We start from the raw sequence: 27601 nt of genomic DNA on the forward strand, positions 1-27601 counted from the left end.
TAGCTGGAATATTAGGCAGTTTCCGCTATGGATTTTCAAAATAAACTACTAAGAAAGGATTTGTTGACATTCTGTGAGATGCTAAAAAAACCCATCTCATGCATTTAACTCGTATGTCTAACAAATATATAAACTGTGTAACTATGATACGTCCTCACCTCTAATAAATGTATAAATCTTTTAAAAATATATGTGAATTTTAGTTTGGAATCTGTAGAATTTCATTTCCTGTACTTTAGTGGGCTTCACGCGACCACAATGCTGTACGCTGATTGGTCAGGATCCCAGCCATTTCTTTGATGCCGCCTGGCAATAAGACGATCGAGAGCGCCCTCTAGCGGTGTTGTAGAACGGCAGCTCAGTGGAACTACACATTTATGATAAAGTCTCCAAATGTTTTTAAGTTCTATTTCATTTCCTCCGGGCTCTTATGCACTGCTGTGTAAAACATTTGAATTTAAGCTATGAAAATATGTAAAGTTTAACGCTCTTCAAATTATTGCCATATATATGCATCACCGCAGTGTGACCCTTTAGTTTAGTATAATAGATATTTTGAAAATGCGATCATCAGGCAATTAAATACTCGATAACAAGTTTAATCAACTATTTTATTACACGATACAATTGATTTTTTTAGACCGTCAAGAACTCTAAAATGTGTCTAAAAATTGAAATTCCTCATGCCTCCTGTTGAGGGAGACACATTACATCTAATGCACTCTAAGTGATGTGTCTTTTTATATTGGATGTGTGAAATCGAATTATATTCATTTAGAAATCTCCAAACATGAGACAGATTTGTAAACATTAATGATGTGGCGCGGCAAGACTGAAATTAAAGCAACACATTTTAAATCCCACCGATAATTAAGAAATTCAATGCATATTTACGTCTTTCTTTTATAAACAAAAAAATCTAAAAATCTAATTAGAGGAACGAAGGAACATTCCTGTTGAGAGATGAAATTACTGAATGCAAACTCAAAGCAAAGATTTTCTATTAAGCAAACCATTAGTCATGAAAGGACAAGCATTACATAAGGTTTATTTCCGGTATAGCTTCAGTAAAAAGCATATTTCCATAAAAACAGAATAGTTTTAGGAAGTGTGTATCAGTGTTTTGCCCTTAATGCAAGGTGAACCGTCTTCTCCAGCCCACAGAGTGGAAGACATGTTTTATTCATTTCTTATCCACATATCCAGGTAAAGCTTTGGTCTCTGTAAATGGGATGTACAATGAAACCACTATGGCAGGCCCGTGTTTATGCGGCTGTGAATCTGCAGATCTGTCCTCTGGGACCTCCGCTCTCGGGCACTTTTGCAAACTCTGCATTGAGAGAAGAATATCAAAGTGCATGTGGGAAATGGGGAATATTTTGTTGGATTGATATCGTGGTGGCTCTTGCTGTAATACTGGATGGGTTCCTAATAATGGGACACTCCTCTTGACTTGGGTTTTCGACTTGAGTAGCCTACAAACTAAGATTGAAGACAACGATTAATCCAACATCATCATGCAGATGTCTAATTAGATGCAAACTACGTATTGAGTTTTGAGTGTCATCAGTCTTTGTCATGTGTGTCAGGCTGGATAAATCATCCAGGAGTACCAGAACTCACCTCCTTCGAGAATACAATGTCACATGTGGTTTATTTTCTTTTGTTTGTTTTGCTCTATTTCTAAAAGGGTTCTTTAAAAAAAGTCACAGCAGATTTTTTGCTACATTTGCTGACATGTTTGGGTTTTTTCTTTTTTACATTTTTTTAATGACTATTTTTAAATTTGCACCCTTTTTCCTCTCATTCTTCTCTAGAAAGGCGTTTGTAGCTTTCAAATGTGTGATGTGGTTGAATGTTCCTGACAAACCAAAGGATAAAGCAACCTGCACTGGTTTTTAAGCTTCTCATGAATTTAAAAACCAGTGCAGGCAAACTGGAAAACACTAAGCACGACTTCTCTAAAATGAGGGAAGCTTTCTTTTTGGGGAAAAACGAACTGCATTCAATTCTGTTTTTATGTCAATTGCTGGCATTTGAACGAATTTAATTTGTCAAAAAAATCGTTAGAAATAGCTCAGATTTTATTTTTTCAGGTTTTAAGAAAACATTTTTTTGCAACCAATGGCCAAGCCACTTAAACAGTTAATTTACTTCATGGGTTTAACCTGTAAAATAAGATGACAAACCATGAAGAGATTTCCACCTGCCTATTGGACTCGAGATTATGCAACCATCTGTTGCATCTTTTGATGAGAAAATATGATTAACTAAAGGACAATAAGCACGCATATTTTGGTAAAGCGCCACCCTCCTCTCTATTTCACCACCAACACCCTCCCAGCAAGAACTGGAGAGGTTTGCTCGAAATCTTGAATGACATTCGGTTAAAAAAAAAAAAATCCGGAACAGTCCATTTGGAAAGGTACGAATCGACAGGTTAAAAAAGGCTCCTCCTCCACACGATGGAATAAGAACCATGAAATAAAAAGAACACGTTCCGACCAAACACCTCGTTTTTTGCTTCCATTGAAACATATCAATAAGGAAAAGAAAAGACTAGAATTAAAGCCCACCGTGTGTAAACCCGTCGTCGACAGTGGTACAATCAAGCCGTGCCTGCGCCGCGAGGACGGGGAGGTGCGCGAGAGGGGGGTGGGGGGTGTTCACTTTTTCACGACTGAGGGAAACAACACCGGGGGAGGAAAGAAAAAAAACACCGCTAAACACACTTGACAATCTGGGGTTTTATGTCTCAGCAAGTGTCTGCGAAATGTCTACTAAAGCGGAGCAGTGTGAGTACGGCTGTGTTTCTCCTGTCATGTCACCGGCGCGCGGAGGCGCGTTTGTCTTCCTCCGGGTGGTTTTTTTCTTCAGCCAAGAAGGCGTTTGAGGGGAGCTGTCCTTGGTGATGAAACCGCGGTTGCCATGGCAGGTTGCAACACGTCCTCACTGCGGTGGATGGCTGGGGTGGGGGGGGCTCGAGCGGGAGGGGAAGCCGTTTTATTTTAATTACCAAAAACCCACCTGTGTCTGTGTGTGCGTGCGCGCGCGCGTGCTGGTGCGTTTTAGTTCCTAGCACCGACGTTGGAGATGGAAATCTTCCATGTGTTTGATTGACGTGGTTGTATGTGGGGAGGGGTGTGTGTGTCTGTCTGTGTGTGGTGGTGGGGGGCGCTCCTGGATTCAAGGTCGACCTGGGCTGGGATGCTGGGATGCTTTACAGAGCAACATGGTGGCATACAGCTCGATCACTCATCTGGTTTTAAAACAGGTGAAAGCCGGCGCCGCTGCCGTGTGTCGGTGGATCGTCTGTGCTCACTTTCAGCAGGACCGGCCACTTCTGGAGGTCCCTGCTCCTGCTAAACTAGATGTGTGCACCCTCTATACAGTGTAAAATTACATTTCTATCGTTGATTTAGCAACGTTCACCTGTAATTACCAGCAGAAAGCAGCGCTGGCGCTGACCACACAGCCTCCAGCTGTTTTATTTTGGGATGCCTTGTTTACAGGTCAGAGAGGAAGCTAAAGTATACAGCCAGGTGTCAGAATAAATGGGTCAGCGGTCACCCGGTCGGGCTTGTTTTGTTTAATTGAATAACCTGACAAAACCAGTGGTTGCAGGAGTTGCGTAAGCTCCCTCTGTCTGACCCTGCTTGTCTTTGGACTTGAACTGGCAACCTTTTGTCCCACAAGCGTGTTTCTGGAAGCAGTAGATCGCTGCTTCCTCCGGGGCTTCCTGTGACTCCCCTGTTAGAGAGAAAAGGTCACCTGCTCAAGTCCAAAGAGCCACAGGAAGCGAGTCTAGCGCGTTGATTTCATCACTGGAACTGATGCTGAACATCAGTCATAATAAATGACTTTGTGCCCGTCGCCATTGTCCGACTGGTGTTGATTTGTCTTGTTACTCTGCTCTTTATTTTGTCCAGTTGCCTCTAAGATACGATACTTGCAAGAGTATCACAACCGTGTGCAACACAATATTTACCCCGTGCCCTCTGGAACAGACATTGCAAACACACTGAAATACTTTTCCCAGACCCTGCTCAGGTAAGTACCCTGCTCCGGACCATCAGGTGAAGTAACAGACTGTAGAATGTTTGTTCTTTAGCTTCCTTCATGATCAGATATACCAGTTTGTTCTGACACACACCGAGAGCAACCACATTAAGTCAAAGGGGAGCAGGAAAATGCCCCATCTGTCTTTGAGAGATGGAGGATAAATACCCCTTTCATTGGATATGGGCAGTTCAGTCTGTTGAGTCAGTGGCAAGCTGCTAGATGAAGGCCTCCCTGGTGTGGCCTGTTGTGTCCTTTCCCATGGGTCTGGTGGTGGGGGCAGCTCCTCCTGCGATGCAGTTGCAGGGTCAGTCTGCTCCCCTGGGTGCTGTGCAGGCCACCTCCAGGTCAAGTAGGCAGCCATCTTATTTCCCACATTTTCAGTTAAACCGTGATGCTAGGAAATGTGTCTGTGTCCCTAGGTTCACATTTACAGACGGGCGTCAGAGGAAATTGTGGCACCACTTTAACCTATTAGCAGTTTTGCACAAACTGTGGAATTACTGAAGGAGTAACTTGTATGCCCCATTTTTATTATTAATATCATCAGCTTAGGGTGCAATCTATTTGAGATTGGCAGCTGGCCTTAATTCTACACCCATAAGGATTATTTCTCTGCTGACTGATGCTCAGTATTCCGTGGATGCATCGGCCTCCGCCACGCAGGCGGCTGTGGGAATCAGCGCAGCCTCAAGGGGCGACGTTGCCCCCGAGAGCTGGTGTCATTTCCGCGAGAGCATCTTGAAACCGGCCACCTCTTTCTCGCTGGTGCAGAGTAAACGATTCCCCCCACCCCCCACCCTGTCGTTCGCCGGCCGCCTCAACAGGAAGTTAGGATTATCCACCTGTGCCTGCCGAAGTCAGGGTGAGGAGGACAGAGAGTCAGAGGGAGGGGATCCAGGAAAGAAAGTCTCACGGAGACAGATAAGAAATTAGCCAGAGGAGGTGGATGTTGCTTTAAATACAGGCTTTGGTTTGAGTACAGGGCACCACACACACACACACACACACACAAAGGCATCATCAGTAGCAATGACTTGAGGTGTAGGCTTGTTTATTTCCACCTCACACGCCCAAGAGTTAGAGACTGTGTGAGGAAGTATTGCTCACATACATTCAGTGCAGGGTTTGAAAGTCAGTGTATGTCATGTCCGTACCAGTGCATTTCTACATGTGTTTTACGTGTCGTTTTGTGTCCGTATATTTTCCTGTGGGTACGTTTGCACACAACAGTCTGCGTGCGTCTATATGTCCAACGTTCGTGTGCGAGTTTGTTGATGTCCTTGTTCATTGTTCAAAGTAATGATGTTTTCTCTTGGAGTTGGCAGTGAAAAAGTCATACTCTGAGATACAGTCTGTTGTCGCCAGTTCCTCCTGCACACCAATGCAGCGTTGACACCGACTAAAATCTTACAGAGTATAACTTTGAGGGGATATATATGAGAATGTTAGCTCTATATTGACAGTTTAGTTTGTTAGGCAGCACTGTGCAGCTAATGTCAATCAGCCGAATGAAATCCCCTTCCTCACTTGCCAGGAATGCTGTAACTATTTGAGTGACCCTTTAAAATGAAACAGCCTCTCCGACCTGGGCTCTCATGATAAATCTCAATAATGTCAATAGAGTATTTTAGCTCTGCCTCAATAGTTAAAAAAAGAGCAATGCTCTCTGGCCCCCTTCCCCTCCTCCTCCGCCCTAGATGCTCCACACTCAACCCAACTAGTTTTTTCCCCCCTTTTGTTTCTCCTCCCTTAAAATTGAATATGTCCACCACTTTCCCCCAGGGGACAGCAAACACAATTGTCCATCCTGCATTAGTTCACAAACATGATGCTACCAGTCATCTCCCCCCGTGACACAACCTATTTCTTTGTCATTATAGTTTCTCCTCTACCGTAGATTAGTTGTTACATTTATTTTAGAAACCTGAATCCATATGCCTGTTGGATCTCATTATTTCTCCTGATGATACTGACGCAGTATCATAACGTATGCATACGGACATTATTTCTCTGGTGCAATAAACATGTGCTGTGACCTAGGAGCCCTTGATCTAACCTCACACACATGTTTATTACTGGCTGAAGCATGTTTCAAAAGTGTCACCTCTGTATTTTCCCCAGACTAATTTAGTGTCACTCCCATCCTTGACAGCCCCACTAAAGACAAGGAATTTTTTTTTTCTTTTTAAAAAATTCACAGCTCATTGGCGTTGTTTTTTTGCATGGTGGCCTTTGACCTTTGTGATTGGCCGTTGGCAGCCATTGAGGGACAGGCGGTTTGCGCTGTGCCTTTGTGGAGAAGTATGGGGTTGCCACTGAAAACATGCCATTTTTTATATTTTTGCTCCTTGTCACCAGATACGCATGAGATGCAGTGATCATCGCAGTTTGTGCTCATGTTTTTTTTGTTTTCCAAGTTTAAAAGCAGTCAAATGAATATGTTAAAAGGAGTCAAAAGTCACTCTGAACAGACAAAGCAGGGAAAATTGCCTGTGCCTTTAGTGATACAGTCAAATAGACACTGCATCCTATGTGGGGTTTATCTGGGTTTGTTTTTTTCTATTTACGCTGTCTCTGTAGTGCCATTTCAATGTAATGTGCTGTTTTTTTGTGTCTTTGTTGTCTCTTTTTTTCCCTTGTTCCCTTCCCCTACCCTCCCTCTCCTACCCTCCCGCCCCGGAGCAGCATTCTGTCCCGCACAGGCAGGAAGGAGAACCAGGAAGCTTCCAATTTGGCCGTGCCCATGACCATGTGTCTTTTTCCTGTGCCATTCCCACTCACCCCATCTCTAAGACCACAAGTCAGTTCCATCAACCCTACAGTTACTCGCTCCCTCCTTTACAGCGTTCTGCGTGATGCCCCGTCAGACCGCGGGGGGCAGGGGCAGCAGAGTCGGGACGCTCAGCTCTCAGAGTACCCGTCTCTGGACTATCAGGGCCTCTATGTGACCCTCGTGACCCTGCTTGACCTGGTGCCCCTGCTGCAGCACGGTCAGCATGGTGAGTCAAGGCCCAGTGCACTACTGTTTGTCATCATCATCTTCGAGCCGTCTGGCCTCTGCATGAAGCCACTGCTGCTTTTTTGGCCTCTTTTGTAAACTGGAGGAAAGACGTCCTGCTGAGGATCTTGAGGGATGCATGGGGTGATTGGGAGCACGCTGGATCCTGTCAACTTAATCGTTCATAAGCCATTGGACACTCCAGACATAGGCGCTCCTCTTCTGTGTATCATACCTGACTGCATGTTTGTGGGAGAAATGATTTACTTATGTTGTCATGTGCAGATGTAGAAATTTAATATTGAAGAAATGTATTTTTTTTCTTCTTCTGAGTACATTTTAGATTACATGACTTATTTCCATGCTGTTTTTCATGGGCTTAAGGCTGCATCACAGTCTGTGCTCTTGTTTTTCATTAATATTTGACTGCTAGGGAAAAAAAGCTCAAAAGCATGAAAGCGCATCTACTTGACTTAAATGCTCGACTTCTCTTGAGGGCAATCTTCAGCAGCTTTTAAACATAACCTCAAAGACCTCATAGTCCAAGGATTCTTTATTTCTTTCTTTATACGGCTAATAATATGTCTTACTTTGACCTCTGTTGCTGCATACAGTATGTGAATACTGTATGTTCTGTTAATTGAATGAGTGTATGTATATCTCTCTCTCTTTGTCTTCTTTGCCTTTTCTCTTTTTTTACCAGATCTGGGACAGTCCATATTTTACACAACAACATGTCTCCTGCCCTTTCTCAGTGATGATATTCTCAGCACCTTGCCCTATACCATGATCTCCACTTTAGCTACATTTCCTCCTTTTCTCCACAAAGACATCATTGAGTACCTCAGCACCTCTTTCCTACCTATGGCTATATGTGAGCACACATAAATCAAATGATTAAGCCCACTTAAAATGGTCACATTACATCACACTTACTACTATTATTCCTGTTCGCCTTCTGTGTCTGCAGTGGGTTCTACACGGAGGGAAGGAGGAGTCCCTGCTTACATTAATCTATCTGCATCCTCGATGCTTATGATTGCCATGCAGTACACCTCAAATCCAGTTTATCATTGCCAGTTATTGGAGTGTCTAATGAAGCACAAACAGGAAGTGTGGAAGGTATGTCAACACTGGCAACAACTGCAAATAAAACGCTGCAGTAATGTTTTCTTAATGTATCATTACTGTAATGAATGCTTTTTAAAAAAAAAAAAAAAACCCAAAACACTCCTTTACTCAACCCAGAAAGAGAAAAGAGAACTCGGATAGTTGTAATCATATATCTGTGCCGTATGCAGGATCTCCTTTATGTTATATCCTATGGCCCATCCCAAGTAAAACCTCCAGCTGTGCAGATGCTCTTTCATTACTGGCCCAACCTGAAGCCACCCGGCGCCATCAGTGAATATAGGGGGCTGCAGTACACAGGTCAGCCTTTCTTTATGTGCTCGCTGCTGCTGGAGCTGCCCGCCAATTGACTAAATGTCTAACCTATTCATTACTTCTCTCCTTTTCCTCACTTCCCCCCTACTCGGTTCAATTTCCTGCATCAGCCTGGAACCCCATCCACTGTCAACACATTGAGTGTCACAATGCAATTAACAAACCTGCGGTCAAGGTAATTTCAACCTAGAAACTATATCACTGAATCCTTCAAAAGAAACCTTTACATCACTAGATTACATTAGCAGCAAGCTGCTTCCAGCTTTGTCTTTACTGCACTGTGTTCAGAGCTGCACAGAGAATGAACGGAGACAGACTTTCAATTACCTGCCGAGGGAGGGAGGTACAGGAGGAGGGGGCTTAATTGGGAGCGATGACCCCAAACAGGCCTTGAGGGTACAATAGCAGTAAATTACAGTGCACTGTCTGAAGACCGAGGCCATGACATTTTGAGGTTTAGCCGTGGGTGAAATACAGGTTACGAGAGAACAGAGTGCAGCATATGCAGGCGGTGATCCACGTAGAGTCACGAAGGGGGTAGGTACAGTATATGTGTCACAGGATTCACACCACGTGTTATAGAGTTATAGAGTTCACATGAAGAAATCTTAACCTACTTAATTAATATATAGATTAATAGATGGAAATTCTTTAAAAACTATTGCAACATTCAACACTCCACTATTTGTATTTGTTGTGTTTGCATCAAAATAGATCATAGGTAAAAGCCAACAGTATCTGTTTTATGTTGCAGATGTGTATAGATCCCACTCTTTCTGTTGCCCTGGGAGACAAGCCACCACCTCTCTATATATGTGAAGAGTGCAGCCAGAGGATTGCAGGGTATGCGTGTGTTTATCTGCTTTTTCCTCTGTTTTCTTTCAGTACAGTAAGTTGCCATTCCAAGCAGGCATCCTGTACTGCCTACCTCATTATTCTGCACTTTAACCCAGGGGAAATACGTCGCCATGGTTACATAATTCCCTCATGCTGATAATGAGATCATCATCACAAAACCGCGCAGCCACTTGTTTCTCTTTTCTCCTGTGTGGTGTGTTATAATTACATGGTCCCCACTGTTTTGTCTGTTTTATCCAGTGTAATGCTTTGTCACGCGGTGGGAAAAACATGCCTACAATATGCTGGATTAATAGATCACGTATGGTTTATGTTTTCAGAGACCATGCTGAATGGCTGGTTGATGTACTCTTGCCTCAAGGTGAGAAGTCAGTCTTGTTTGGTCAAATAAATGACTAATATATTACATTCATTATACAATATACACCATATAGAATGTTTTGAAGCACAATAAGTTGCTGTCATCGTTTGTCTGCAAGTTATTTATTGTTTATTGTTTTTTGCAGCAGAGATCTCTGCCATTTGTCAAAAGAAGGTAAGTTTGAGTGTGCCATGAATATTATTCACTGTTGATTGTCATCTGTAAACAGGTACAGGTATTTCTCTATGATAGGAGAGGTGACCTCCGTCCTGTCCCCCCCCCGTGGAACATAAGCCAGTTTCCCATTTTCACACTATTTTTTTTGGCAAATCCTTTAAACACCTTCCTACGTTTATATCAACGCCACCATCGCCAGCCCCTGAAACATTACAGTTGGTCTGAGACTCACCTCCCTCTGAATACGTTCTGATAAACAAACCGCAATATAGATGACAAAAACATCGGCAACATCAGGGTAGTAGCTTCTGACATGAAAGCAGGCTGGGTGGTGAGAGAACACAGCATCTGAGGACAGATATGTTAATTTGATAGGGAGCGCTGCATCTCTCTAATGGCACAAGATTAGAGGCTGATCAGATTAGAATGGCTCTCCTTTGCCATGCTTTTTATTTTTAGAAACCCGAGACGCCACTGGGACACATAAAGACTTTTCTGTCACTGCTGACATATTCACTTCTCATTAAGCGAAAGCAGATAGGGTCGTTATTGACAGATTTGTTTTCACTTTAACATATATGTCCCTTTATTTTAATGCTTACGTCCCACAGAAGGACAGAAAGAGAAAGTCATCGATCCTCCCACACTTACTCCTCTTCCTTGGCTTTGTAGAACTGTAGCTCTCATGTTCGGAGGGCTGTGGTCACCTGCTTCTCAGCTGGCTGCTGTGGGCGTCATGGCAACCGTCCGGTCCGCTACTGTAAGCGTTGCCACGCCAACCAACACAGCAGTGAGGTGGGGGCTGCGGCGGAGACCCATCTGTACCAGACGTCGCCCCCTCCCATCAACACACGGGAGTGCGGGGCAGAGGAGCTGGTGTGCACCGTGGAGGCTGTCATAAGGTGCAGCCACAGCGTTTCCACCGACACGTCATAGTCCTGGTTACACACGTGTAACAGTGCTACATTTAATGTCACTACTTTGCTCTTATGTCTCTCGCTCAGCCTCCTCAAGGAAGCAGAAATACACGCCGAGCAGCGTGAGTTTGAGCTCAACAGGCGCCGTCAGATGGGCCTGTCCACGTCCCACCACTCTCTGGACAACATCGAGTTTGACAACAAGGAGGACGATCAGCACGACCAGCGGCTCCTAAGTCAGTTCGGCATCTGGTTCCTGGTGTGTAAGCGCAGGGTTTTGCTTTGTCTGTCAATAAAAGGGAGCTGGGAGATAAGGATGTGTGCAGAACACGGCCTGCTTTCACTGTTTGTTGAATCCATGGCTGCCCGATTGATTCGTTTGCTCGTGCCTGCAGGTGAGTCTTTGCACTCCCAACGAGAACACGCCGACAGAGATCCTGGCCCGACTGGTCAGCATGGTCTTCCAGTGGTTTCACTCCACTGCCTACATGATGGACGATGAGGTCGGAAGTCTGGTGGAGAAGCTAAAGCCGCAGTTTGTCACCAAATGGCTAAAAACCGTGTGTGAAGTACGGTTTGATGTCATGGTTATGTGTCTGTTGCCCAAACCAGCTGAGTTTGCAAGGGTAAGATTAAAAGTAAATGTAAGGGGCTGCGAGCATCACAGCTGCTGATAGCATATACCAAAGTCCATTCACACCATTCCCCAGGTGGGAGGATACTGGGACAAGTCCTGTACCACAGTGACCCAACTGAAGGAGGGCCTGAACCGGATCCTTTGTCTGATACCTTATAATGTCATCAGTCAACCACTGTGGGAGTGCTTTATGCCAGAGTGGCTGGAATCCATCCGCACGGAGGTGCCCGACCAACAACTCAAAGAGTTCCGAGAAGTGCTCAGGTAAAGAATATCCTTCACCTGTACTGGATGGATGAATGAAAAATATCGAGAGGACACGTGGCGACGCCAGGGAAGGCAATAACACTCTGCTGTACGTTTGTCCTCCAGCAAGATGTTTGATATCGAGCTTTGCCCGCTGCCCTTCTCCATGGAGGAAATGTTTGGTTTCATCAGCTGCCGATTTTCTGGATATCCAGCATCTGTACAGGAGCAGGCTTTGCTCTGGCTGCACGTAAGTGCATGGACGCAGACGCAAACACACGCTACCTGGCATGTCCTCACGCTCCCTCTGTCCTGTTAAATTCCCGCGGTTCTGTCTGCAGCGGGTGTTAATTGAACAGGTTGTTTCAGAATGTGGCAAACTGGGCAGGGACCCTGCTGAAAATGGATCTGGGTCACAGATAGTGAGGCAGCGGGGGGGCGTTTGGGCATTTCTCCCATCTGTAGACATAGCTTACCGTAAAGGTTGCACATGTTATTATGGAGAGAATTACAATGAGATGAAGAGGAAGTCCAGAATTTATCAGTGATAAATTAAAAGAGTACAGTCATTTTCTTTAAAGGCAGAATCTTGGGAAATAGAAGCCAACACTCATCAGAATAGAAAATTTGAATTCCTCATTTAAGCTTCATTTTGAAAGCTGGCTGAGTCGGGAGAGAACGTCCCTTTTGGTGTGTGGGGGGGTGTAAAACGGTCTGTACATATTTTATGCCCTGCATCGATCTAGGTGTTGTCGGAGCTGGATATTGTGGTTCCCCTTCAGCTATTGATCGGAATGTTCTCTGATGGCGTCAACTCACTGAAGGAGCTGGCCAATCAGAGGAAGGCACATGCCTCCGATCTGTCTGACAACACTGGTGCACGGAGGGTAAGAGCGATGCTACGACACAAAAAGAAAACGTTGTTCTTCATATCAGTTTGATAAAACCTCACACACGCAAACTAGCGGATGCATGTTTAGCAGTAAAAGGTCAACATTACTACTCGTCTTGCCGCTTTTCCCCTTTTTTTGGCATTCTTTGAGATGCACTGTGTGTTACTATGGTAACTACCAGTGTCTAAATATAGCTTCTTTAAAGGGCTTAATTTAACTTGACTGCAATGTAGATCTGTCACAGAGAAGTATAGTCAGGCCATGCTGCTCTATTTGGCAGTAATGGGAATATTTTTCATTTCATTTTCACGGCGATTTGTCTTGTTCTCATAGGTGAGTGTGGTGTCTGATCCGGGACGCCGTGGGCAGCATAACACCCTCAGTCCTTTCCCCAGCCCCTTCCGGAGCCCATTCCGCAGCCCTCTGCGCTGTAGCCCCTTTAAAAACCTGGGCCATGCTGCTGGCAACTGCGCTCTTGATCTGGACTGTGAGGACGATGACATGAACCTGGGCTGCTTCATCCTTATGTTTGACCTCATCCTAAAGCAGGTGACCGCACCTTCCTAACAGCTGCAATAACAGGATGTTTATGACATTCCAAGCCAAAATTATTCCCGGAACGACTTATCTAAATTTGGGTACGTGTGTGTCAAAAATAAAACATAAAACCTTAAAACCTGTCAGTTGGAAGCTTATTTTAGCAAGCGTCACGGTTTCAACTGGAGGTTTTTCATTTCGGCGTTGAAACGCTGTGCTCCATTTTTCATTGTCCTAATTTGACCATTTTATCTGCCGTGGCTGCAGATGGAGCTCCAGGATGACAGCGTGATGCTGGGTCTCGACAGCAGCCTTGGGAAGGATATCGTAGGCATCATCAACAATGTATTCCAGGCTCCGTGGGGGGGCTCTCACACCTGCCAAAAAGATGAGAAGGCCCTGGAGTGCAGCCTGTGCCAATCCAGCATCCTGTGTTTCCAGCTGGGATGTGAGCTTCTGGAGCGGTTGACCCCCCGGGAAGAGATTCGCCTGGTGGTGAGAAATGCCCGTGAACTCTTGTTATAGAGGAAAGGTTCCTGTGTTCCTGTTTGAGAAGAGGCTACAGATTGTATGAAGCATAAATCATTTTAATGAATTGGTCCTAAAATCACTTTTGACCGTTAAGCTTCACCCTTAAGTCACAATATGAGTAGACGTGTTTGTTTGTTCTGCAGGAACCGACAGATAGCTTGGAGGAAACATTGCTCGCATCCCAGCCAGATCTCTCCCTGGAGACTGAGAATGGAAACGAGGAAGATGACAACCCCAGTGGGCTGCTGCATGCTGACAGCCCCATTAACCAGTCTCCAGATAATGCACGTGCGTATCCATTTCGCGTTTTCAGGCAATTATACCTTTCAGTCAAAATACTATTAATCATTTAAACTGTATCATGAAAAACACCAACAATTGTCTTTGGGGAATATGCTACTTTGTTTTAGGGAAATTAATAGCTAATCTTACTGGCTCCAATTGTTGTGTTACACTTCTTGGCAGGAGAACATTAATAATGATTTTAAAACACCTGTAGATGCAAAATTTTGCAGTTTTCTCACCAGCATGGAAAAATTAAATGTCAGAGCACTTGTGTCCATAAAGGGAAGTTAAATCCACAGTGCTTTAAGTGCTTTAAACTAACTGCTTCACTTGCTTTCACATATGTGCATCTAGCATAATGTTTTTCATCGAATGTGCACATTTACCTTTTCTGTCATTACCATGATGTCCTTTGTGAAACTACCTTACCTTCTTCTTCCTTGCAGCCATTAAAAATAACTCAGATATGAAGTTCTCCTACCAGCAGCTACCTGTTTCTCTGAAGTTAATATACACAATTCTGCAGGTACTGAGTGCAGATTCAGCCTGAGGTCCACGCTGAAGGCTTTCAGTTGCTGCTTCACAAGTCATTTTTGTGTTCAGGAAATGTCAAAGTTTGAGGAGCCAGACATTTTGTTCAACATGATGAACTGTCTGAAGATCCTCTGTCTCCATGGAGAGTGCTTGTATCTTGCCCGCAAAGATCATCCCCAGTTCCTGGCCTACATTCAGGAGAAGATGCTCATTCCCTGGTGCCAGTGTTTTCAGTACAATCGTTCAATACAATCTTTCAGCCAGCCTCTTCCCAGCTGAATATGTTTTTTTGTGTTCCAGTTTGTGGTCCATGCTAAAATCCGAGTTTTGTCAGCTGGCGTCTCTAGCCGTGCCTCAGCTTCTCCACGCTCTCTCTTTGTCCCATGGAGCAGACATCTTCTGGAACCTCATCAACTCGAACTTCAACAACAAAGATTGGAAAATACGCTTTGAAGCAGGTCAGAGACTAAAAACTCACGTCTGCAATGACTCAGAGCTGATTATATAGGCTGCAATGTTTACCGCAGCGTCATAAAGGGAAGCATTAGTGTTGCTAAATACATTGTTCTTTTTAGTTGTGTATTAATAAATTATTAAGCAGAGTGGCAGCCTGGTTCTGTAACGCCGCCAGCCAGCAGCTTCAGTTGTCATCAGCAGTAACTGAGTCAACTGACTGAGTCAAACATACAGGAAAAAAAATGATTTGATGCCTTTTGTCACATTGTGATCAGCAGAAAAGAGCTGCATGACCTTGAGGCCAAAGCAGAGGACAGGTCATCCAACCTTATCCAACCTAATATATGAGACAAATAGGAAGAATTGACACACCACACCACAGAAAAATAAGATAAATCAATAACAATAAAAAATAAATTAGAAAATACGGTTATGTGTAATGCTAAATCATGCTTTTAACTGACGGGCAAAATAGTATTGCCACACTGACACCTAGTGGTCGACTGTGGAGCCTATATTTATCCATAACGTTAAAGAAATAAGCCCTTAAATATATATCTTGATCAAAGCCATGATTGATAAGTAATCAGTTCTTCCTTGTAAGCACAGGCTATCAGGTTATCACAGACGTTACAGAATATCTGTACATTTTGAGCCCTGTTTCTAGTTTATGTCCCAGCTGCAATATACACTCGCCGCTATTTCACAATACATGCATATCATATGCATAAGTGTAATTTAATGTATCGTATAAAGGAAACTATGTTTAACTCTGTTTTTTAAAATTCCAGTGGAGAAGGTAGCAGTGCTTTGTCGGTTCCTGGACATTGGTGCCGTAACAAAGAACCACTTGCTGAAGTATGCGCTGGCTCACGCCTTCTGCTGCTTCTTGACCTCTGTGGAAGACGTCAACCCAGCAGTGGCCACCCGAGCCCGACTGCTGCTAGACACAATCAAGAGGCCGGCCCTGCAGGTGACCTCAGATTATGACTCTTTGCAGCCGTTAAAGAACCACATATTAAAGAAGTAATCACTGAGACATAAGGCCATATTCTAAAAATGTCTACATTACACACAGGCACCACTTTTCTATGGGTCTAAGATGATGTTTTTACGTGTGTGTGCTGTCCAGGGGTTGTGCTTATGCCTGGATTTCCAGTTCGACACTGTGGTGAGGGATCGGCCCATCATTCTCAGCAAGCTGCTGCTGCTGCACTCCCTGAAGAAAGACATCCCTGCACTCAGCTGGGAGTTCTTTGTTAATCGTTTTGAAACTCTGTCTCTGGAGGCTCAGTTACATCTGGACTGTAACAAGGAATTCCCGTTCCCTACCAGTATGTCACTGATGTGTGCTCATAGTTCTACACCAGCTATACACACCTTCAGGTTTGCCATCTTTTATTTAACAGCCATCACAGCTGTAAGGACCAACGTGGCTAACCTCAGTGACGCAGCCATGTGGAAGATTCGGAGGGCCCGTTTTGCCAGGAATCGGCAGAAGAGCGTGCGTTCCCTCCGGGACAGCGTGAAGGGGGGCCCGCCAGAATCGAAACGAGCTTTTTCCCTCCCCGAGTCGCTCAGCAACCGGCTTCGTGAGTATCACCGATCCTTCTGAAGCTGAACCTAAAGCACTGTCACTCAGTCTGTGGTCTAACGGTGTTTGCAAACATCATTTAATGCATTAATTCTTTAAAAAAAAATTTTTTTAAAAATGACAATATGTTTAAAGCAAAATATCTTCATCATTGCCCTTTTTTATTTCCTCTGGGTGAAACAAGTTTTTACAAATACTATTTGATCACAGCCTTTTGTCACTTCCCTAATGTCTCTCCTCCCTCGTTTGTTCCTAAACACCATTTCATTTAAATGTCTTATCACACAGTTGAATAAGGCTCACATGTTGCCTCTGAAGAAAAGAATATCTGAGTTTCTGTAGTGCCATCTGTGTGGGCTTTAACCATCCTTAGATATTTTCTTATGCCTCATAACTCTAATTCGTCTCAACACCACTGAAGCCTTGTGGTGTGGCCTTTTTCATCACTGTTGACATGACAATGAAAAGTCAGACTCCTCTACTACTTCCCTGTACACTCTGCTAAATTGTGTTCTTCATATGTGATTTTTAGCTCTAAGGCTTACAAGGCAAGAGCATTCTGCTCCAACACTGGGAGATATGATAGAGAAAGTCCTGCCAGGTAAATAACGACCAAAATATGAAACATACAGTTTTCCCAGAAATTACATAGGAGGAAATGTCTATATATTGTCTTTTACATAGTTTTTCACATTCAATGAAAGAAATGGGGTCTCTCCTATAGTGACATGATTTATTTTGTATCTTATTTATACGATTTCTAACTCAAACACGATGGGAATGCCCCCTGCTAATAACTAGCTGGTCACAAGGGTCCACTCACGTATTCCTTTTCTCTGTTTTATTGCACGACTACGTCTCCGCTCATCTTGAATCCCCCACTTGCGTGTTGTCACTCCTCCCCTGCTCCTGTGCCGTAACCTCTTGCCATCTTCTCCCCTGTCTGCAGCACGTTTCCTCCCGCATTTTAACCCTGACGCTTCAGCCCCTCTTGTAGGCCAGACGCCGTCCCCTGAGGACGACACCATTATCAGAGACCTGCTCCCTGAGGATGCCGGCATAGATCACCAGACGGTCCATCAGCTGATGATGGTGCTGATGAAATTTATGTCCAAAGACAAGAGCAGCGCCGAGGCTGACATCGGCAGTGCCAAAGCTTTCAACACGGTGAAGCGTCACCTGTATGTGCTGCTGGGTTACGATCAGCAGGAGGGCTGCTTCATGATTGCGCCTCAGAAGATGCGCACCTCTACCTGCTTCAATGCCTTCATTGCTGGCATTGCACAGGTCACGGAAATCCAATATCGGCACATTTGGTATTGTAGTGTGATGGTTATCCTCACGATTTAGTCTTTTGTTTCTTCCAGGTGATGGATTACAACATTGGTTTAGGGAAGCAGCTGCTCCCCCTAGTGGTGCAAGTGTTGAAGTACTGTACGTGTCCTCAGCTGAGGCACTATTTTCAGCAGCCGCCACGGTGCTCGCTGTGGGCGCTGAGGCCACATATAAGACAGATGTGGCTCAAAGCCCTGCTAGTTATCCTCTATAAGGTACCCTTTCACTCATCTGTGTCAGTGTTTACATTTAAATCTCATTTTCTCATTAGGAAATCATTTTTGTCTGCATCGTATCATTAAAAAGAGATAACAGGGGCTGGTCGGGGTTTTCTTTGCACTACAGTACCCTTACAGAGACATGGATGGTAGTAAAGTGGTCCTTCATCTGATTCACATCACTATCAACACGCTGAACGCTCAGTACCATAGCTGCCGTCCCCACGCCACGGCAGGGCCTCTCTACAGCGACAACTCCAACATGAGTCGCTACAGCGAGAAAGAAAAAGGTCAAGCATAAAAGAAGGGCGCAACAAATGATAATTTATTTGCTGGAATTGAACCTGGATCCGTTCCCAATTGATTTGAAAGTTGTATTATTTAAGTTCATAGTCAAATTCTTCAATCCAGGGAACTGGATGAGATGTCAAGATGATAAGATCTCACAGTCAAAGTCTAGGTTTGTTTTCCTCATAAATGCTGGACTCATGTCATTTTTTTCCCCCTATCTCAGAAGAAGATAGTGTGTTTGATGAGTCAGATGTCCATGACACTCCGACCGGTGCTGCCAATAAGGAGTCGCAGACCTTCTTTGCTCGTCTAAAGAGGATTGGTGGCAGCAAGTCTGTAAAGTACCAGCCAGTAGAGCTGAATGCTAGGAAAAGTAAGAAACAGCCACACTCAGAGTACTCATAGCATATTACTTACCACATGGACTGAAGCTTTTCCCTGGAGACCGTATGAAATTTCAGCATCCCTTACTTTGGACAACTTCTCATTTTTCCCTTGCTCATTAGGTGAAATTGAGCTGTCAGAGTATCGAGAAGCCAGCGCTCTTCAGGACAGCATTCTGCACTGTGTGAGGGAGGAGAGCACCAGGAAGAAACGGCTGCAGGCCATGCACAAGCAGAAGTCTTTAGACATTTCCAACACCGATTCCATCTTATTTAACCTGGATGAACACCGACGAAAATCCTGCATCGATCGCTGTGACTTGCAAGTGCCGCCTGTCGTCCTTCCTCCATCATCATCCACGTCCCATAGCAGGCGTCGCGGCAAAGGGTCATCTGATGGCTCTTCCGTTAGGGTGGAGGGCAGCGATGGCCTGGACCGACGAGGCTCCCGGGGAGGCCATTCTGATGTCTCCAAGCCTGTCATTCCAGAGGTTCGCCTCAGCTGCATGGAGACCTTTGAAGACAAGTTGGACCAGAGCTCACTAGGGGGATCAGCTCAAGGGAAGGAGGACCAAGACCTCATTGACCTCTCCTCAGACTGCACCTCCATCCCAGAGAAGCACTCGTTGCTCTCCATGTCCGACAGCGACTCTCTGGTGTTTGAACCCTTGCCTCCGCTGCGCATCGTTGAGAGTGACGAGGAGTTTGACCTCAACACCATCATAGCTTCAAAGCTCAGCGGGAGCCCAAAGTTTTCCGCCTCACCTGCCAGCAGCAACACCTTGAGACTGTCTCCTGTTGTTCACGTGAGTGTGGATGAGGGCTGTGATGACAAAAAGGCCCCCGACCTTCCAGAGGGCATCTTAGACCAACAGCTTGTGAAAAAGAGGCTAAACAGTGTGACTCCCAGCGCCTCTCTGGAATTCCCAGACCGACTAGAAAATGTCTGCCACGAAAGCCCAATGACACTGAAGCAAAAGCGAGACCTGTTGAGGAAGACCGCCCATGTTCCTTACACATCTCTGGACGATATGCCTGTCACCGCAGAGGAAGCAAGGACCGGGATGGGAGCAGGGACGAGCCCCTCTGGCCGCACCATATTCTTGGATATCCCAGAAGACAAAGCAGAGCCGCTCTCCTCGCCAGAAAAAAGCAAAAACAGCAACAGCAACGACGAGGACGAAGAAGACGGGGACGACGAAGAAGAAGACGATATGGGCGACGAAGGGGACAGCGAAACCAAGGCCGACGATGGGAATGATGAAACCGAGTTCAAAATCCAGATCGTACCGCGTCAACGGAAGCAAAGGAAGATAGCGGTCAGTGCCATCCAGAGGGAATACCTGGACATCACCTTCAATATGTTCGACAAACTGGGCGGTGAGCAGGCCACCGAAGCAGGTACGAACATTGCTGACATTCATCTCTGCTCGGCTCTCGTCTCCTTTTTAACATATGAGCTACATAACGTGCGGCCATTGTGCTGACAAGGCTGAAGTGTTTTCCGTTGTCTCCAGGCACCTATTAACTCGATGTGCAATATAAAATTCAATTAGGAGATTTCGAAAACTTGGATGGCATCAGTCCCAGATCACTTCACAGCCTGCTGACTTTGTTTGGAACCGGAGCCAGCGGGGATTAAGTTGATTAAGTTGATTTGGAAGCATCGCCCCCCGTAGATCCGCTATAATGCTGCTCACCTGCAGTTTTCAAAGCTCGCTACTTGAGTTGTCCTTAATGAAAGCTTATAGATTTAGCTAAGTGTGTTTTTCTGTAGGCGCGATGGGGAGCGAACGACTGTTGCCGGGTTAACTCAACCAGCATTGTGTCTAAGCAGCAATTATGTTCCTTCATTGCACTTTCATTCCAATGTGTGTTGAGAAATGTGCGAGTTACACTTCCGCTGCATCCTGTGGTGTGTTTGTGTGTTTGGTCGTCTCTTCCATTCATATTAAAAGAGCTTTGAAAGGTAAAAGAGGTCAAAGAAGAGGAGAGGAGATGCAGATTCCAACAAAATGCTCAGTTTTCACAAGAAACCTGAGACAGTTGACGCTAATCTAAGTGCAGATTTACTTCGTCTTCTGTTAATTCCTGGCAATAAATGGCAGTTTTGATGCCAATGCCCCACCCATATTGCCTTGCAGATCATAAAGTTCTGTCTACATTGGAAAAACCACGAGAATCAGCCTCAGCTCCAACACTTGAAGCTGTGATGCCTGAAACAAGCCATCGCTCTTCAGTGTCAAGTAGGATCCAACTACTTTGTAGTCGTCTTGTAAAGTACAATAAATGTGAAAGCTGTGGTAACACTTTGAAAACCTTAACTTACCTTTTTTTAAAAATTGGTATTATTGTCATCTCTGATTTCTATCGTCCAATGATCCTGACTAGATGTAGAAATATGTTATACTGTTATTATTTTATTTTATAAATTAGGCACAAAAATCATCATGGATTCTTTTTTGTAAGAATTTCAGTAGAATTTCTAAAGTTTGAGCCCCTCACCAAAAGCAAAATACCCAAAAATACATTTAAAAAAGCATTTTTTTTTTAAACCATGACAAAACAGAACCACAGTGTCCATCTTTTCCTTGTCTGTGTTTTCTATTTTCATGTATTCATACATTCTGGTTGCTGCCGCTGAACTGCTCGTGGCGGCTACATTAACCCAGACGTTGTTCTCTGTGTCTGACCTTTAGCTCAGTACCGTCAGGTGAAGCGAGGCTCTTTGGGAGCTCTGACCATGAGCCAGCTAATGAAGAGACAACTGGAGCATCAGTCCAGCGCGCCTCACAACATCAGCACCTGGGAGACGGGTCAGTCCTTAAAATGCCCTCCTTAAAGATCTAAAGACAGGAAACTCGACTCCGGTTGTTCCTCTGTAGGCCCCACAAAGACCAGTCTGCTGTCTGCACCGAGCACAGTCAGCATGTTCGTCCCTGCGCCTGAGGAGTTCATTGACGAGCAGCCTACCACCATGTCTGACAGGTGGATGGACGATCCACGTTTATAGCAGGTCTCCAGGAAGCAATGTTTCACTAATTTAATTCAATGTATTATCCAGGTGTAGGGACTGCTCGGCTGTGCTGGAGGAATACGACGAGGAGACTCTCAGCCTGGCCGTGGTAGTTTTATCCATGTTCATCCACCTCAGCCCAGATTTAGCTGCTCCAATGCTTCTCGACATCATGCAGTCTGTGGGCAGGTATTACATCAATCTCCATCCACACAGCACTTCACCAATAAATGAAGTTTCATAACCCGCCCCTACAGCTCATGCATATTCAGCACTAATCCGCTGTTTTAACTTCTTTCAGGTTGGCATCTAGTGCCAATTTTTCCGGTCAAGCTGAGAGGTATGAGACCCCAAAGCTGTCATATTTGCAGCACATACGTATACGAGGTTTATAAAGAGTCATGGAGTGCGACTGGCTGTCCACCGTTGTCGTTCTTTGGTGTTTTGCAGTATGTTGATCCCAGGGAATGTTGCAGGGGTAGCAAAGCAGTTCCTCCGCTGCATGTTTCACCAGCTGGCCCCCAATGGCATCCTGCCCCAACTCTTCCAGAGTAACATTAAAGGTTTGCTCGTACCAACAACCCACTGTCCTTAAAATACACCAGCAGAGAGCTGCACAATGTGGTCGACGCGCGCGTGCTTTTTCTTTTTGCAGATGGCAGTTTCCTGCGGACACTTGCATCTTCCCTGATAGATTTTAACGAGCTCAGCTCTGTTGCAGCCCTGAACATGCTCCTGGAGGTGGGTCGCCGCTCTGCAATGTGTCATGTCGCCAGCAGGCGGAGCTCTTGTCCAAGTAGAAACTTGTGACTCCAACAAACAAACAGCAGAAACAAAACTCAAACGAATCATCAGGGTTAACAGATTAACCAGGTCTAATATCCGCCCCACTGCAGTTTAGTATTACAGATAAGATAAATAAAGGGAACACACACACACACCCAGTAGTGCACGAGATGGCCAGTCAATGTTTATCTCATGGACAAGGTGATTGATCATTACTGAATAATTAGGTTAATGGAAGTATATTTGCTTCTAGGATTTCATTGTATGAGCTGGTTTGCCTTTCTGCCTTGTAGGGTTTGAACAACAAGAAGAGTCTGCCAGCAGGGGGAACAATGCTGCACTGCTTGGAGAACATTGCCTCCTTCATGGAGGCTCTTCCCATGGAGTCTCCCAGCAACCTGTGGACAACCATCTGCAACCAGTTCCAGACATTCCTTACAAAACTGCCCTCAGTGCTTCCTCTCAAGGTAGCTATCGACTCTGCCGTTCATTTGGTCATGGTCTGATATGGTTTAAATGTGATTATGGCTTGAGGGAAAAGCATCTAGAGGTGCCCTTGTCGGGTTCAATTGGAGCGGGACTTAAAATCGTAATTGATTCGACTCCGATTCTTTTGACCTTGTAGAACAGATTATTGTGCTCTACTCAATTCATCAGCATGGACAAATTTAAAGTCTGGAAATATGGCAATGAATCCTGCAGAGATAGTCAGAAGTATCGCATCCCAAAGCCTGTTGACAGTTCGGATTTTCTCATTAGTGCCAAATGGATTCCAGTTTGAGGATCATCATTTGTTTGCTGAAAATCCCAACTACAAATGCTACACGGGTAAGCCCAGCGAGGGTTGTGAAATATATAAATATGTCCAAATTGTGGCCACTAATCTGTTGTCTCCTCTTCATCAAACACGCACAGAGTCTTCTGGACCCTTTCTCCAAGCTGCTGAGCTTTGTCATCCAGTATGGGATGTTCAGCCTTTCCTACCTCATAGAACTGTGTGGACTGTGTTACAAAGCCTTCAACAAGGTACTTGCGAGCGTGTTTGCATGACGGCTCCTCTGAGTGTAAAAGGCCGGGGGTTCATTTGCTGGCATAGAGGATGTGCTGACAGCCTGTCCCTACGCAGCCTTTAAAGAGCGGAACCTCTTAAACCGATCTGCGGTGTTAAAAATGTAAGTTCCTCTCTGCAGGCCTCTGAGATCATCAGTCTTTTGGGTGCTGCGCCTACTCACCCAACTCTCCAGTCAGCCAGAGATGTGGCTACATGTCACAGATGATTAAGTAGGCAATCAGCCAGTATTGATTAACATGATTAGTTGGTGTGCGAGGCCAGAAGATGCACGGCGTGTTACTCAGTGGCTGTGTCGGACGGGGATGGACCCGGGGCTGTCTGCACAGTTGGGCCAGATGGATCCTCGCTCCTTCACTACTGTCAACACTGCATGCTTTATGCCTCCTGCAGTATTGATTTTCTGCACCCTCTTTAATCCCTCGCCATATAACATCCACTTTTCGAGAACCCGGAGTCACAGTGAAAAATTGTTCTTGGAACAAGCGTCGTGCAGTTGTTTTATGGAGACTTGAGGTCTCTGGGAAGTGCGGCGTGTGGGTTTTTTTCCCCTCCACTTGTCTTTGGAGGACAGACTACAAAAGTTGGAATCACCAGGCTACGTTTATAATCAGAGCTATGCGTAATAGGCCCTGTAGCTTTTAGAAATCCTATCATTTCCTATTTACCACGCGACCAAGGGCCATTAAGTTTTAATTATGAGAGCGCGGCAGACAGGTATGGTGAGAAGTGTCAGCGGTGGCGTTGCGTTCTGTAAACGAACACGCGCTCGCTTCCAACTGAAACAGACATGATGGTGTGGAGAAAGAGGGAGGCAAAGTAGAAGCCAGAAGATGACAGTGTGGTTTGTAAACAGGCAGCTGGGCTTTGTGTGGAGGGGCTGAACAAAGATAGCAGCCTGTCCTCGGGGAGGGAGAAGGCAGCCTGACAGCCTCATCTGAGCTGCCTGGGACTCTGGGAGAAGAGATCTGGACTGGCCTAAATCTACTCCTCAGCTTTGCTATTCTCTGTCTATTCTCTGTCTCCCCGTCTCCCCTCCACTTCTCCCCCGCCTCTATTCAGACTATGGAGTTTATGCTCCCCTCACAGCATGAGTAAGGGAGAGTGATAATAGAACAAGGCAGCCTCGCTGCATCAGTACGTTTACTCCACTTTTTTTCTGCCCCCCCCATCCAGGAGAGAGATAAGTTCTACATGTCCCGCATTGTGGTGTTGGAGCTCCTGCAGGCTCTCAAGTTCAAGTCTCCCCTGCCCGACACAAACTTGTTACTGCTTGTCCAGGTAAATAGAAAGAAAAACAAACATAAATAAACATGAAGTCTTGAGGAGCAAGCACGCCCCCCCCCCCCCCCCCAAACACAAGGCTGGAGCTTAGTGGGGAATTTCTCAGTTTGTTTGTGCAGATATTGGCACACGCCTGGCGGAATCCACCATCATCCAAAAGCACATGATCGCAACATTGCCAGGGGTAAGACTTTAGCCGCCGTGTGTTTGGATTCTTATTAGATTTAACCCAGTAAAACAGCAGGAACAAAAGCAGACCAGATTGTGATTGGTCCTAATGGATGAAGTGGTTTTGTTCCCAACAGTGCACAACCGCAGCCATGGAATGCATGAGGCAGTACATCAGTGAACTGCTGGACTTCATTGCAGATATGCACACGCTAACTAAGCTTAAAGTGGGTACTGGAACTCACATAGATGATTATTTTTTTTAATATGTATATTGCATTGGGGGTAGTGTGTGATTTATTTTCTGCTCTCCAGAGCCACATGAAGGCCTGCTGTCAGCCACTGCACGAGGACACGTTTGGGGGGAACCTGAAGGTGGGTCTGGCACAAGTGGCTGCCATGGAGATCAGCAAGGGCAATCACCGTGACAACAAGGCTGTGGTCCGCTACCTCCCCTGGCTCTATCATCCACCATCTGCCATGCAACAGGGGTGAGAACCCGAAAGCTGATTTACTGAGAGTTTATTAATGATTAATTCAAATGCAGCGGATGTGTGTGTGTAATGTTCTAGACGGCTTTCCCGTTCTTGATAGTGTTTACAAAATCAAGAATGTCAAATATTGTCCAAAGAGCTGTGATGAAAGTAGCATAGTAACATATAATCTCTTTTTTCCCCCCACTTTGCAGACCAAAAGAATTTATCGAGTGTGTCTCTCACATCCGTCAGCTGTCCTGGCTGCTCTTAGGCTCCCTGACACACTGTGCCCTGCACCAAGGATCCACCTCCTGCATGCCCATCCCTCTGGACGCCGGCTCCCACATTGCAGATCATCTTATTGTCATCCTAATTGGTTTCCCAGAACAGTCAAAGGTCTGGCAGAAATAAACTCCTCTTACTTGAGTCAACCCAGGTTTTGTTAATCCGATGTTTAATCACCTTACTGGCCCCTTTCTTCTATTTTGGTCTCCATCCCCAGACATCGGTGCTGCACATGTGCTCCCTGTTCCATGCCTTTATGTTTGCCCAGCTGTGGACCATCTACTGTGAGCAGGCAGCTGCCGCACCATCGCTGCTCAACCACAATCAAACTGAGTTTTCCTCCGGTGCCATCCTCACTGGGCTGGAGTTCTGGAGTCGGGTTACACCCAGCATCCTGCAGCTCATGGCCCACAACAAGGTGGTGAGTGCTTTGTCGGTTTGCCTGGGATTTAACAGTTTACGCTAGGTCAGGTTAACGCTAATGGTGAAATGTAGTTAGGGTTAGGGTTAGCTAAAGCTAAATGTCGTATTTTAACGCACTGGTGAGGAAGAAGTTAAGAAATGAACTAACTGTGGCTTTTGCTTTAGATGGTAGAGATGGTCTGTCTTCATGTCATTAGCTTGATGGAAGCCCTGCAGGAGTGCAACTCAACCATCTTTGTCAAGGTTTGCTCTGAATCCATTTCCACGCGATCAACATATATTCACATTTAGATATAATAATATAATCATTATTTTTCTGTCTCGTAGCTAATTCCCATGTGGCTACCCATGATTCAGTCAAACCTAAAAGTGAGCTCTCTTTTGTGGTGTTATTTTTAGTAGTAAAGTGACACGTTTTTGGTTTTTTTTTTAACAGTGCTGTATTATTTTCCTTCATTGTTTTTTTCCCCCAGCATCTGTCTGCGGGGCTGCAGTTGCGTCTCCAGGCCATCCAGAACCGGGTCAACCACCAGTGTCTGCAGGGTCAGTTATCGGCGCCTCCATTCGCTCTGCGAAAATGGCTGCAGTGCACCCAGTTCAAGATGGCTCAGGTGGAGATTCAGTCATCTGAGGCCGCCTCGCAGTTCTACCCTATGTGACCGTGCTGGCCTCCGGTTCCGTGCGGGTCCTCAGGCCCCCTTGTGTCGTCTCAGACTGACTTCCAGCCGATAAAAGGACTAATATCTGCATTCATGCTGTGTGGCACAAAATCATTTTTAGCACATTTAGTAAAATCTCTAAATATGTACAGTCTATCTATGCTATTGTAAAGAATGAGTACAGGTTTGACAGGCGTGTGGGGGATGTTTGTGTCAGGTGCCTCCCTGTTGTTTTGGACCGATTTAAAGGGTCGATCAATGCTGAAGGGAATAAACCCGTGTTGATACTCGTGAGGGTCTGAAAGCAACTGTGAGTTGGATCTTAGATATGTTCACCCTTTGACATTCATATTCCCTCTTTTTAATTTGCTTGGTCTCAAGCCAGATAATAAAGTAAGAGATTTTCTAAACACTGAGACTTTCTGTCATTTCAGATGAATTGCCACCCCTTTAAAATTCAAATGTGACATTTATTCTGCCCTTTTCGGCGTCTCGACTGTACGGAAAATATCCAACCTGCCGTAATTCAGGCGATAAAATCAGCTCCTCTGGACGGTAAACCCAACCTCAGGTGTCTCTGGAAAGAAAAAAACCCTCCAAAAGTCCCAACGGAACATGCATTAGTCATCTCCCGACAGAGATTGTTGTCAGTCTGTCAGTCATGCTGCCTCTCGCC

General features: G+C 45.2%; 1 protein-coding gene across 3 annotated transcripts; it reads left to right on the top strand.

Moving 5' to 3' along the window:
• The first annotated feature begins 2654 nt into the window (after positions 1 to 2654).
• LOC101075065 (protein unc-79 homolog) lies at positions 2655 to 27340 on the top strand. 3 transcript variants are annotated; one of them, XM_029832889.1, is made up of 50 exons: positions 2655 to 2795; positions 3930 to 4050; positions 6748 to 7061; positions 7764 to 7934; positions 8031 to 8182; positions 8362 to 8491; positions 8617 to 8681; positions 9261 to 9349; positions 9685 to 9725; positions 9871 to 9899; positions 10575 to 10804; positions 10907 to 11078; positions 11215 to 11445; positions 11530 to 11720; positions 11829 to 11952; positions 12449 to 12589; positions 12929 to 13144; positions 13400 to 13627; positions 13807 to 13951; positions 14395 to 14474; positions 14552 to 14700; positions 14783 to 14940; positions 15730 to 15911; positions 16071 to 16272; positions 16348 to 16530; positions 17065 to 17133; positions 17482 to 17819; positions 17900 to 18082; positions 18213 to 18375; positions 18600 to 18749; positions 18883 to 20160; positions 20904 to 21005; positions 21459 to 21575; positions 21645 to 21747; positions 21824 to 21964; positions 22077 to 22115; positions 22226 to 22338; positions 22431 to 22516; positions 22855 to 23028; positions 23321 to 23389; positions 23477 to 23587; positions 24807 to 24911; positions 25021 to 25098; positions 25220 to 25309; positions 25398 to 25573; positions 25771 to 25954; positions 26061 to 26261; positions 26432 to 26509; positions 26594 to 26635; positions 26740 to 27340. In XM_029832889.1, the coding sequence occupies exons 1-50, from the start codon at positions 2774 to 2776 to the stop codon at positions 26923 to 26925; spliced, it is 8142 nt and encodes a 2713-aa protein (XP_029688749.1). In that variant the 5' UTR covers positions 2655 to 2773; the 3' UTR covers positions 26926 to 27340. The 3 variants fall into 3 exon arrangements, with proteins under 3 accessions (XP_029688749.1, XP_029688748.1, XP_029688750.1); XM_029832888.1 differs by having other exon boundaries at positions 26061 to 26264; positions 26740 to 26925; XM_029832890.1 differs by lacking the exon at positions 20904 to 21005 and having other exon boundaries at positions 26061 to 26264; positions 26740 to 26925.
• The last annotated feature ends 261 nt before the right edge of the window (positions 27341 to 27601 follow it).

Source organism: Takifugu rubripes, chromosome 2, assembly GCF_901000725.2.
Source record: "Takifugu rubripes chromosome 2, fTakRub1.2, whole genome shotgun sequence".
In the NCBI taxonomy this organism is placed as follows: Eukaryota; Metazoa; Chordata; class Actinopteri; order Tetraodontiformes; family Tetraodontidae; genus Takifugu; species Takifugu rubripes.

What these genes read in the sequence shown, in the direction of transcription:
- LOC101075065 (XM_029832888.1), top strand. Translation starts at nt 2,774, where the DNA reads ATGTCTACTAAAGCGGAGCAGT. An exon ending in TGATGTACTCTTGCCTCAAG is followed by an intron (nt 9,726 to 9,870) that starts GTGAGAAGTCAG and finishes TGTTTTTTGCAG; the next exon opens with CAGAGATCTCTGCCATTTGT. An exon ending in TGATTCAGTCAAACCTAAAA is followed by an intron (nt 26,636 to 26,739) that starts GTGAGCTCTCTT and finishes TTTTTCCCCCAG; the next exon opens with CATCTGTCTGCGGGGCTGCA.